The sequence below is a fragment of the Nilaparvata lugens genome, chromosome 3 (assembly GCF_014356525.2).
Source record: "Nilaparvata lugens isolate BPH chromosome 3, ASM1435652v1, whole genome shotgun sequence".
Lineage (NCBI taxonomy): Eukaryota > Metazoa > Arthropoda > Insecta > Hemiptera > Delphacidae > Nilaparvata > Nilaparvata lugens.
The window spans coordinates 37,560,894-37,574,725 of NC_052506.1; the positions used below are offsets into that span (position 1 = coordinate 37,560,894).

Here is a 13,832-nt window from a genome sequence, read left to right on the forward strand (position 1 = left end):
TTTTAAATTATTAAAATGATTGATTGACTGAATTATATTTTTGCAGTACTCAGTGTATTTTAATGTTGGAAATATCGACCAGAACTGCAAAGGCTTGGCCAATCAAAGATTGGATATTTTTCGTAATTTTTTTCCAAAAACGTTGGGAAACAAAATTCCGGAAACTTTTGTGCTTTCTTAGGGAGTCATGAATGAAACAAGAGGATCCATCAAAAATCATTTCGCCCGTTCAAATGATATTCTCCTTATTTTGCATTGAACAGAAATCTGATTATAATAATTGTTTTTGATCAAGAAATTATTAAGTGCAATAATTGACACCAGACCAAGTAATATAATTTCACTGTTGAAATCATCATCTATATTTGCGACATTCTAGCCACACCATGTCCTTTGTCGTCATGAAAGAGCTTTGGATTGCTAAAAGACGGTGAAGAATGTGGCAGCTTCTTGTGGAGAGGTTTGCGGCCGCGAAAGCATCCCATTCTTGAGTGTGGGGCTGATGAGCGTTTGAAGAGGAGAAGAATGAAGGTCTCCCAGAGGCGTCCTCCTCCCTTCCGCAAGACCGGTGGCTTTCTGTGTGCCGCGAGGGTCGGAGGGATTCCGGATGATCGAGCAGGCTAATTGCCTTTCTCGCATCATTCGGCAGGCTCAAAACCCCAACCCCTCTTCCCGAGCACCACACAAACCCCCACTAACTCAGTGCACAACTGTTAAAGAGCAAATAATGCGCGAACACGGTGCGGCACACAGTGCTCTTGCCATCAAGTGGAAACCGCGCTCCGATCCATGGAAAAAAGTTGCACTTTTATGCTCGCTTCAACACGCTTGTTTGCCTCGTTCCAGCATTGCTGTTCTAAGTTACACTACAATAAAAACTGCACCCTCCTAAGACTCAGTCTTGTCTAAATTCTGAAACAATGTAATAGATCCTGGCTTGGGGAAATGAGTTTAGGCTTGATATTCAATATAATTCAACACTGCTCAAGCTCCACTGCAACAGCTTCAATCATTTAATCTATCTTGTCAAGTAACATAGTCGTGATGCGTTAGTGGTTGTTTCTGGTCACATACTATGAAGACGAGGAAAAATATACACATGGCTTTACATTGGAGGGTTTTTAGGTTTGACAATTAAATTTAAATAAAAATTAATTATAAATACAAATGAACATTATTATCCTGTCGAGAATATTGGTGGAAAATATTCTATTAGGATTCCTCTCTTCAAATTTTTCATGATTCATAGCCCTCTCTAATGATAATTGTTCATTTTCATAGCATATGAATTCCATATTAAATCAATGGAAAACTGATATTCATTGGAATTATAATTTTATTTTTGAGATTTTGATTTTCACCTCCTTCTAGGCATGGCATGTGTATGTAGGTACTGAGAGGGATGATGAGAGATGAATGAAGCTGGGGTTTGAATAAGCTACAATCCTCTTATATAAGTGAAGGGAAACATCATTGTTCCAAAAGTCACAATCAATATCAAGTCATAGTCAAAATATAGGTCACTGGATAGAAATAAATAAGAAATTGCATTTGTTCAAATGCTAATTAATGAATAGCTATTATTTAATTGGAATCCTAAAATTCACAGTATTTAATCAGGATTTTTGTTTGTTAATAATTATTAAATATTGAACATTTCAATTCAGCTAGAAATACTTCAAATTATTCAAATACGGAACTTTAGATGAGGATAATGAGAATGTTGTATTTGGTCAAAAATACATTTGTCAGTCTATTTCAGTAACAAACTAAAAAAATAATTTGTCATTCTTTTTCTGTAACTTCTAAAAAAAATTTCCACATTGCTCAGCTAGTCTCTTGTTTTAGCAAGCTTGATGACGTAAGTCGATGATGCTTTGTTATTCGTTTCAGCTGGGGGTAATGTTGCATGTAACTTTATAGGTTTTCCCACTGCGGTGTACATTGTTCTGGATCAATGGTGAGGCTCCTGTTTTAGGAAGGTCCATTACGTAACGTATCGATTCAGTTTTTTACTTCTGGCTTTGACACCGAACTGTGTCTCAGCTATAGCTGCACTTTTCAATAAGGTGCTCTCCCTACAAGAGCACATTCTAGTTACTTTGTGTTAAATCTGATTCACATATTGATGGGTTGATAAGCTTATTATTGAAAAAGCTTATATTATACAATTCCAAGGATCCATTTGATAACTATAACCGCTTGGGATAACTCATACATACTTTGTTCACTGACAACAGTCTTCATGTCTACAATACAGTATTTACAGACAATGTAAATTCACATAGAGTTTGATGAATGATAATTATAGACGCTAATCCACATTCTTGATCATATTCCAGTTTTATCCAAAAGAAAACATATTGAACTGATCTTAAAAAAATAAAAATTTCATTATTATAAAAATATCAAGGTGAAAGCAGTTTTGGGCGAATAACTGTTGTTTTCACCTTAATTGTATCTATTGTATATGAATAAATAAATAAATATAACTTGCATTACCATTTGTCATTTTTGTCATCGAGTTGCAGTACTTGAGAATTTAATCTCATAAACAATTTTTGGGTTCTCTATCCTCTACTTGAGTACCACAGGATCACTCTGAGTATTCCCTTATTTCGTGTAACAATAATAATATCGAGTGACCTGGCTCAGGTCTAGTGTCATTGCTTTTTCGTGTTTTGACTATGAACAAAATATAGGTAAAGAGCTGTGATTGGAATGGGTAAGGGAGAATGTAGACAATCGCCGTAATAGAATAGTACGGTAATGGAATAAGAACGATAATGTAATTTTCCTACAAATAGAATAATCAAAATGTTTTATTTAATCACGAAAAAATAAATGGGGGATGAATAATAGTCGTGATGTGTATACCATTTAACAATAAAAATTCCTTGAATGGGCTCTGAATGGTCATTATCCATTATATCCAAAGGGTAATATAGTTACTGTGGTCTTGAACAAATACAGACACTATTTAGCAGCTTTCGCTTCGTCTTATAATATTAAGAAATAATCTTAGTTCTAAAAATAATAGCATTCGTTCAATCAACAAACCATTCATAGTACAACATTTCCAATCTACTCCTTGACAAGTGAGAAAGATAAACCTATATCAGTATTGAACCATAGGAAAAGTTGATACACACAAAGCAAATAAACAAAGCCACTTTGCCTCATCTGTGCTTGACCCTTGAACAGAAACTGTAGTAAAATCAGCTATAGACAGTGGTCACTGTGGTCTAAAAAAGCTCAGCAGTGTTAAAGGTGACTGGCGATATATTTTTTACTCTTATATTATTTGTAGGGGTGATGGGATAGTATTCAATAATTTGGAACCCCAGTGAAGGTGCGTCCTTGGCCTTGGGGAGGGGGGGCACCCTCCCAATAAATTATATATATTGTAGTGAGGATTTTTTATATTCTACTAGCTATTTGTGCCATAGAGAGACAAAATCTCAAGTTTGGTGTAAAAATTATAATAGGTAGTATAAGTTTTATAGTATTGTGAAACTTATAATAGTATTGTACAAGTTTTCTGTGCTTGTTTGTTGTTGCAGATGCAACCCGGACGGGGAGCTGGCGTTCCCGGCGTTCAGCAGTGCGTGCGGGACGGCTGCGGCACCCGGCATGGCCTCCTACCTCAAGTCGGCCGCACCCTACTCTGTCAACGGGATCGGCCTCGCCATGGATTCGCTGCACTCCTCCATGGGATACCCTACAGGTTGGCACATTCTAATCATTCTATCATACTTTCTGTTGATATGGGTGCGATGTTGACAAATTTCTAAATTCATTAACATCGTTATGTCTGACCGGAATCGTCACCCTTTAGTTGAAACTTTACTAAAAAAATGTTTTGAATGAGTTTCATTCGAAATACATTGTTTAATCGAATGATCAAACTTTTAATGGGCCTTCATCAAATTATTTTCAATAGATTCCCATCAAACTCTGTAAAGAACACTATGTACTTGTTCTTTCATTTCCTAGAGTGAATAATTCATCATGGTGAGCTTACAAATTTTCTCTAATTGACAGGATTAGCATTCACACACTAAAGCAAGTTATTGCTTTTACTATAGCTGCGAAGTTTCGTTACAATTGATCTTCTTTTGAAAATGTTCAATGAAAGTACCATGGTCTCTATTCTATAGTTGACTAAATCTTTCGCCTTGAAGCTCTTGCTGTGTTTAAACTTTGGTAAATAGCCAATACCACTGATGTTGAGTAGTCTCATACCAAATGAGCCTAACACTCTGTAGTAAAATGTTCGTTTGTAATAAATATTTAGGCTACTATTATCACTCAATTATCAGGTGTTAAGTGGAGAGTGGAGATTCAAATACTTCTAGGACCTATCATTCAATGAAGAGTCGAGTAAAGAACAAATATTATTCTATTGATTAATATTATTGATGATGATCTTCGGAAAATAGGCGTTAGGGGATGGAGACGCAAGGCTGCCGACAGAGAGGAGTGGAGAAGCATTCTAGAGGAGGCCAAGGCCCTGGATGGGCTGTAGCGCCATGAAGTAAGCAATTTTATTGATTCTATGATCAAGAATAGAAATATTGAATTCCCCTAAGGAAAATGGTATATCAAAATATAATGCCCAACTATTTCTCAACAGTTATATTGATGATTCATTTGCTCTCCATTTGAAGGTAATCCTAGAAAACAGCGGCGGGAGCGAACGACGTTCACACGGGCCCAGCTCGACGTGTTGGAGGCTCTCTTCTCCAAAACTCGATACCCGGACATATTCATGAGAGAGGAAGTAGCACTGAAAATCAACCTGCCCGAGTCCAGAGTACAGGTGAATATAACAACATAACTTCATTCTCCTGTCCTTCTATATCATTTAGTCATTCATCATTTCATTGCATAGTGTAACGAATTTAAGATAAGATGAGATAAGATATCTCTTATTGCCAATAAACATAGAATGCAGTAATAGGCAAAAGTCAAAATACAAACAATACAATAAGTAACAAAATCATAACACTGGCGGAAATAACAATACAATAGAAGTTACAGTATCAAGTTACAATACAACCAACAACCGAACCAACCGAATACAGTCACACAAAAAAGCAACACACAAAACTGACTAAAACACTCAACACTGTACCACAAGTGTAACATTATCACAATATAGCTTATTTTTGAACAAGGCAAACATACAAACTCTACTCTGCTGGCCATTAATAACAATATCACATTCAAGAAACTCTTGCACTGTATAGAAGGACTTGGATGTAATCCACTTGCTAACTAACATCTTGAAACGAGCAACTGGAAGCGCTCTAATTTCCTGATAAATAATTTTATTTGCTGGAAATAATGACTTTTTTAAGTTTTCCTCAGTCGAACGTGAGGCACTGTTAAATTCTCCCTATTCCTAGTATTGAAATTGTGGGTTTTTTTTGACTGGATATCAAAACTGGTAATTTTTTGTCTCACCTGTAACATATTTTTCGCCCCACTTGGATGTAATGAGCTGGTTTTCGTGAGTCATATGGAGGCCGAAAATGATTGTTTTCTGACCAGGCCGGTAAAATTTTTACGGCCCTAGGCTGTAAAATAACCTTGAAGTCAGCTGATTCTGATTTAATGTGAACGTGTTTACAAAATAGTTTATGAAACGGAATCAGTTTATGGTTCTAGAATTGAATAAAGTATTCTAAAATAAGATACTATTATTTTATTTAGATGAATGAAATACAGATAAGATATATTATAAACTATTCAAATTCGATTTTCAGAGACGGATAGAACTTCTAACCTAAACTTTCGCAGTCGAAGACAACAAGCATTGTTGACGTTGACATTCAGATTGGCCAAATTTCAAATGTGCTCAAACAGCTGATCAAAAATCTTTTCATTATTCAAGAATCAGAACATTTATAATAATATCATCTTATTGTCATTTGAAAGAATAAAAAAGTATGAACTCAACCTCCCACATTAAAACATATTTGAACATAATCTTTTAGTTTATTTAGACAAATCAGAATAAAAAATAAAAATACTTGGACAATTTCCTGATATTCAGATTACCTCAGATTTGCTAGAAATATGACCTTCCAGTTTTGCTTTAGGAAGTGCCTAATAAACAATTATTCTCATATATTTATATATTGTTTTATTTTTCTGTGTGGCGAAAAACAGCGTTCGCACCACGGGCAAAAATGTGTTTCCGGCTCTCAATCTTTTCTCTTGAAAACCGATTTCGAGCCGGAAAAGTCTCATTTTCGGCCCTAGGTGCGAAATATACTATTTTTGATAAATGAAAAGTGCCGGTAGAGTCATAATATTCAGCTGTCTAAACGCTTCTCCACATGAATCCCTGACACGAAGGTTACTCATGATTCGTATTGCTTTTTTATGCTACAATGATGCTATGGGTGTTTTCCCCCAAAGGTGAACACCTTATGACAGAATAGAATGGAACAATCCAAAACTAGTGGTTTTCAAAACTTGATTTCACCATTATTGATGAATCTTTTATTCTATACTAGCAGGTAACCCGTGCTCCGTAAGGGTCTAATTAAAAACTTGACAAACTGAGAACTTGACGTAACGAAATCTTGGAGAACTTAAAAGAGGCTTTCCACAATCCTCGGTGTTAATCAGTCCAGTAGTTCGGACGTGATGATGCGTCGACATTCGTGAATTTCCTATCCCGTATGTGTATAAGCCCGTTCTTTCCTTCATTATAGTATGGATAATATATCACGATTGAAATAATACGAATCAAGGGCCTACAGTAAAGCTGCCATGATAAATTTTCATCTCAAGTTCAATCAAGGACCAAATTAATAGATTGATTCACACTTAAAAATCAACATCACATCTGAAAGTATCAGTTTGTAGGTATTTCATTTCCAAAATCCATTCAACCTTCATCCTTTTAACCATGTTCGAATTTCATACATCCTTAAAACCTTTTTTTATTTATTATTGGAGAAAAAAACATTATGTTTCCTAACGTTGATGATTGAGATTCTGGAGGGTTAGATACAGCATGTACCTAACATGTTAACAGCATGTTATCATACAGCATGATCAGATACAGCAGGGTTAGATGCAGCATGTATCTAACATGTTAACAGCATGTAATATTATTTATGATGAAGATTTATTTCATAAATTATTGATTCTTCGTGACTGTACTATTCATTGCTGTCATAGACAGATAGATTGAAAATAATACAGTATGCATGATATTGTCCATGTCTAATGTACAGTACTATATATTGTACAGTATTCCATAGCCTACGAATCACCTAGTGAACAGTTATGAATGTTCAGTAGTGCAAAATTCAAGTGGTCAAAAAGAAGAAACAGAAAACCAATCAACTTGAAATATTCAGAATTAAATATTATTAAACGTATATTCACATAAAAAATGTTCATTATTTTATTGAACAAGCTTCTTACACCCAGATAGGTTCTAGTTGTGTCATGTTCAGTTGTTCCGTGGAAGTTGAATATTCCTAAACAGCGGAACATTAGGAAATTGGATAAATAAATCTGGAATGCGATCTAATGTACATGCTCTGATATAAGTTATTTGAAGGCGGAAAAGTTTGACATAGTGAACATAGAAAGAACTTGGTACATCAACTTACAAAACGGACAAAGGATCGAATGATAGGAATTTCTTTGATGTGGGTACAAGAGCTCAACTAACATCTTCGATTGGATGAAACATTTCTGATTTTCCCATGGATGAGGGCTGACTAGAGAATGAAACTCGTGGTGCGTGCTGTGGCAAGATAGTATCTGCTGGCTCGATCATGACCAGTCGATGAAGTAGAGCCCAGCAGGCCTGCAGTGTGTAAGGTGTCAGATTTTAGGGATTATTGTTATTATTTGGTTTATAATTGAAAGATGGCTCGACATGGGACGTTTACACCGTGCGTTGGAGCTTGGTCGCTGCGTTATTTTATTTCGTTTTCGATTTCAGACGGAAGATTATCGAAAACTTGTAATACCGGTTCTTAGCGATGCCATGCTGGTGTGCGTGCACTTGGGTGTTCCGGGGGTCTGGGGCCACACTGACACTGTGGGGCACACAGTCGCTGACACATCAGCTGCGTCACGTCACGTCACACCAGCCTGTCGATGCTATCTACTGACTCTTCACGTCCGCGCTAATTCGTCCGCACTCTTATCGGTTGTCACCTTCTTACACCCTTATTCACTCCATCGGCTTTGCTTCTACGCTCTCCAACCAACTAATCTCCATGTGTCTCGCAAAGTACTCTGATAACATCCTAAAAATGAGAACCACCAAAAAACGTACTACAAAAACGTCTAGTATTTCTAGAAAGCACTTACGACGAATGATAGGTCCGTTATTTGTTGTGTGATATCAATGTGTTCGTTTTATACTGGTCGTTAGCTTTTCGTTCAGCTAATCAACAATCAACTCGTGGCTAATGTTTTCGTGTTTCAAACTAATAGTTATATCACAAACAGTGCTACTATAGTGTAGATGCTATTTCGCTCCAAACCTCTCTAACAAATAACCTTTGATAAACTAAAGATAAATTAGTTTTGGAATGCTCTAAAAGTTAAAATCTCATTCTAAAAAACATTCTCAGCTTTTCAAGTTTGAGATTGAATTTCTAACCTCCATTTAACAACATGCTGCTTGTCCATTTTTATTTATTTTCAACTTTTAGTGACAAATATATCGATATTTAAGTATCCATCAATAAATTGATTATGCAGCCTATTATCTGTATAACTGAATTCCAGGATAGTTTTAATTTGAATGTTTGAGTACTCTTCACAAAACCTGAGGAACTTCTCATTGCAAGTTTTACTGTGATAAATTAAGTTTGACTTCAACTTTTACTGTGATAAACTTTGGGTGTTACCAAACCATGAAAATCAAACTTAATTTTAAACTTTCCACCTGTTGCTGTAATTCAATAATATGACTAGTAAAATCAATTATTGTAGTGCGACACTAATGGATCGGCCAATTGTTAAAAACCTATTGAAACTGTCCAAGACTTGTTTGTAACAAATTACAAAATAATAATTATTTATACCAATGAATGGCTCTGCAACCTCACCAATGCACTAGGCTCTCAGATTATCGAATAATATTTGTTCGGTAGGAGATCCTCTTTTTAAACTTGAAGACCAGCACCAACCAGATCTCCGGATATCAATGCGGCAAACCATCAAACCATTGTCTCCTCGCGACCACTATAATTTTGAAAGATATAAATGGACGTGGCTCGGAGCTCGTGACATGGCACAATGTTGCAGATACGGCCTCCCAGGATGTTATCGGTTCCTGGGGAGAGGAGACGTGAGAAAACCGCGTTGCTCGTCCATTAGGTGTAATGAAAACGTTGGAGTTGCGGCGGCACTGGAGCCGGGGGTGGGGAGATAGATGGCTGCCTGAATTGGGCATTGGTCGCAGTCAACTGATTGTTGGTGTGTTCTGTGTTCTGTGTTCCTTGTGAGGCATCCACTTATGCACGGTCACGCGCTGCAATGAGAGGGCAGCTAGTGAGATGCACTATAAAGTGTCAGCAATCCTCATAAATGAAATAAATACTTCCCATTCAATCAATACTGATAGTAAAAAGTAAAACTCACTATAGCTGCCTCCTTTTGTGGCAGCAGCAGCAGCAGCAGCTGATGAATGGTTGCTAGCTCTGCGTCTCCTAGCATACATTCACAACATCCTCCCTCACTCTCACTTACGCCCCTGTTGAGAGGTCGTGCTCTGTGTCTCTGCTGTGAAAGCTCTTCCTGTATTGAAATCACCAAGAAGTTAACGACCTACATCAGTCCCATAAAATGAATTATATTCCAAGTCACCATGATTTATACAGGCCTACTGATGTTAATGGTGTTGGTTATTATTACTTGTAAAATATATTTATTCAAGGATAGGTATAACGTAGTGTAGGTTATTGTTTCATTTCCCTACAACGCTACGAGTTTTGTATTGTTTCATCAATTAGCACTGAAGCTCAAAATCCAATCTTTGTGACTGGTGGATTCTTGGGAGAATTCAAGTTGTTAACTAATTCTTGAATTTGAGGTAAATGTTAGGGAAAAAATTTTCATTTTTTTCAGTAGCAGGTAGGAGTCCGAGTGTAACTTGGAAGTTCACTTCTTGTGTTCTGTGGTCACGATATAAATTGTGAAATATTTAATGGAATCTATGAGATCTTCCAAGAGTTCCGAGAATCTTATTGGTCGGTAGAGTGACATTTGCTATTCATTCATTCCTGGATAAAAATCCAGAAAGTTTCCCACCATGGTATTGGTCATATCAGGTACTAATTGGATCGCTTTTCAATTTCTCATTTCTAATATTTTGCATATTTCCAAAAAATAATCTGATAGTATGAATAGAAAATATATATTTAAAAAAACATACAAATTATAGGGCTGGTAGCCTTATTGAACTGAGACCACCGAATGCTTACTTATGCCCGGTTGCAGAGTCAACATATAACGTCGCCCACGCCCATAGTTAACAGCGCGGACTTAACTATTTAATAGGCCCATTTCGTTGCAGAGACGTTCTGTTAACTATTGCTCCGCCGATAGGTAACAGCACGCCAACAAACAGGTTTTTCCGTTGCAGAGACGAAAAACCTACAGGCAGATGACGCCATCTGCGGCTACCAATAACTAAAAGTGCTCAGTTATTTAAATGCCCAAAATCGTGCTTATAAATCCACTATACATTCGCGCCAAGTGTATTTAATAGTTGATTATCCATTATAATAACGTTAACTATTTGAAACTTCCAGTGGAGAGGGGCGTCTTACAGGGAGATTCAGTCAGTCCTTTGCTTTTCTCATTATGCATATGCGACATGGAAAGATATTTCAGAAGTCAAGGCTTAGAGGGTATCACTATGAATGTCAATTCGATGTACTGATGCTTCAGTACGCTGATGATATTGTAATTCTGTCAGATAGCCATTCAGATATGCGAAAAAAGTTGAAATGCCTGGAGGCCTATTGTCAGAGTTTGCAGCTCAGGGTAAATACTACAAAAACAAAAGTGATCCCTTTTCACAAGGGAAAATTGAAAAAGCATTTGCCCTTTTATTATCGCCAGGATAAAATAGAAATTGTCAAAACCTATAAATATTTAGGCGTTGAATTCTGTAGCTCAGGTCGTTACAACTCATTTTGCTGCTCATTGTGTGTTAAGGCGAAAAGTATTAGTTCAGCTATCAGATATGCTTTAGCTCAGGCCAAGTCTGATTCCTGGGAGAGTAAAATAAATCTGTTAAACACTATTTTGTTGCCGGGGGGGTTGTATAGCTCTGAAGTATGGGGGTTTTCATGCATGGAGCCAGTGGAAAAAATCCAGTGTCAATTTTTCAAGAGCTTGCTATTTCTTTATAAGGGTACTCCTGACTGGGCGATTCGCATCGAGACAGGTAACCTTAAACTGTTTAATATAGTTTTTCGAAAAGCTCTGAATTGGTTAATACGACTATTAGAAATGCCAGTCAATAGATACCCAAGAAAATGCTATGAAATTATGAGACAAGAATTAGCTCATGGTAGGGTCAGAGACACAAAACTCAAATACAACTGGTTATATCAAGTAAGGAGTCAATTCCATTACCTATGCCTCAGCGAGCAACCTGTGGACCGATCACGGGATAGAACTGAATACTCTAAAAACGTTTTATACTTATTTTGTAGATAAGCATAGCGAGAACTTATTCAATTTAGATGTTAGCACGGCCCTTGATTCTCATTCATTACCCAGGTACACATTTTTAAACCCAAATTTTCTAATAGGTGAACAACTGAATTTCAAGTTGGCTTTTTCAAAAATCCGCTGTGTTTCCCAACTGAGACTAGCCAGTGACACATGCTTTTACTTGTTTCTTGAGGGGAAGGGTACTTGGATAAACTGCAGGGAGCTCTGTCCAATCTTAGAACCGACGAAACGGTATACAACATTTCTTACTGATATGCCCCATGTATAATGACGCAAAAAAACGTTTCATTGGTAAACTTATTAGAAATATTGTAATGGATTCAGATAAAGTTATGGTTCTTTTGTCAAATTTAACTGTTGTAAAAATGAATAATTATATCATTTCTGTGTAGAAGCTGTTAGAATTAGGTCATTGATTTTAAGTACCACAGGCTAAACCGACACTTGAACTCAATTTCGAAATAATAATAGCCTAATTATATGTGTCAAACTAATATGTTTTTTTGGTGTCAAACGAATACTATGTACTCAACTCTTTGTATATAGGGCATGGCCCTGATTACAAATGAATTCTATTCTATTCTATTCTATTCTATTCTATTCTATTCTATTCTATTCTATTCTATTCTATTCTATTCTATTCTATTCTATTCTATTCTATTCTATTCTATTCTATTCTATTCTATTCTATTCTATTCTATTCTATTCTATTCTATTCTATTCTATTCTATTCTATTCTTCTATTCTATTCTATTCTATTCTATTCTATTCTATTCTATCTATTCTATCTATTCTATTCTATTCTATTCTATTCTATTCTATTCTATTCTATTCTATTCTTTCTATTCTATTCTAACTATTTGAAACTGTAGATAAGGTGTAAATAAACTTAGTCTAATGCAGGGCTGATAGAGACATCAAACTTGATGTAGAATGAGCATTCCGACACTTTTTGCCTATAAGGGACAAGCTGAGTTTACAGATCAGATTACGAAATAAACTTCAGGAGGGTCATCAGTGTTCTGATGCTGAAGGGTCTACAGTTTGAGACTTTGACAGCTAGACTGTAATACAAAAAATCATAGTTTACTATCTCTGAAGAAAATGACATGAAGCGCTCCTCACAGCTGAAAGGCTTCAGAAACCAGTAACTTATATTTTAACATAATTATATCACATACCTGTAAAGAATAAAATCCTGACTGAAGTGAATGTTAAATTAAGTTTAAAGATCGCGTTAGAATTTCAATGAGTCCCTCAAACTGTAATAGCATAAATTATTGTGAAGAGCATTTATTACAAGATTTACAAGAGCATTAGAGCATTAGTTAATTTTACATGCATATTCAACCAATTTCAGAATTAAAAGTCTGTAGCTGTGCAAATGAGTCACTATCTCAGTGACATTGTCGTAATACGTGACCTATCATGAATGAATTAAATATGAGGATCAATACAAGAACAATAATTTTATAATAACCTATTTTTTTTGCTAATAACGAAAGCTTAAACCAACTCTAATTTGCATGAGTATGAAAATTTACAATCGACTCAGGTTATTGCATGAACTCCGAATTACAACTTGACTGAAACATTCTTTCAAGATATTATGAAGAATCTGAAATGCAATTAAGACATTTAAGGTACCTAGGTAGTTAAGTCTCTGAAGGTATCCTTTTCACATACCAACTATTTCATTGTTTAACATCGAGATAGATCCCACACCCTGTCTCTCACCAAGAACAACAATATTCAAATCAAATCAAGTTTTATTCAATGATATCGCTTACATGACAAATTCCATTATACAAATGATAAACATGGTGACACTGACACACACCATGGAGAAATCATAATACTGTAATCATTAATAAAATACGGAAAGAATTGAAACAAGTGACTGTCAAGGTGATTCATCTAAGAATGATAAAAAGCTCATTAATCTCAACCGGAGAATGATCCATCAACCATAAGTGTAATTTAGATTTGTAAGATTCAAGATTATTTGAATTTCTTATCTCGACGGGCAGACTATTGAATAATTTAGAACCCAAGAAAATGAAGCTCTTTTGAAAGAGACTGCAATATGATCT

At 35.9% G+C, this 13,832-nt stretch overlaps 1 protein-coding gene across 2 annotated transcripts in view; it reads left to right on the forward strand.

Annotated features, from left to right (window-relative positions):
• LOC111054484 (homeobox protein OTX2) overlaps positions 1–13,832 on the forward strand; it is a 69,118-nt gene that overhangs the window by 35,082 nt on the left and 20,204 nt on the right. For both annotated transcript variants that reach the window (XM_039423687.1, XM_039423688.1), the window contains exons 3-4: positions 3,564–3,727; positions 4,671–4,822. In XM_039423687.1, the coding sequence (XP_039279621.1) occupies positions 3,564–3,727; positions 4,671–4,822 (316 nt within the window). The remainder of the gene's footprint in view (positions 1–3,563; positions 3,728–4,670; positions 4,823–13,832) is intronic.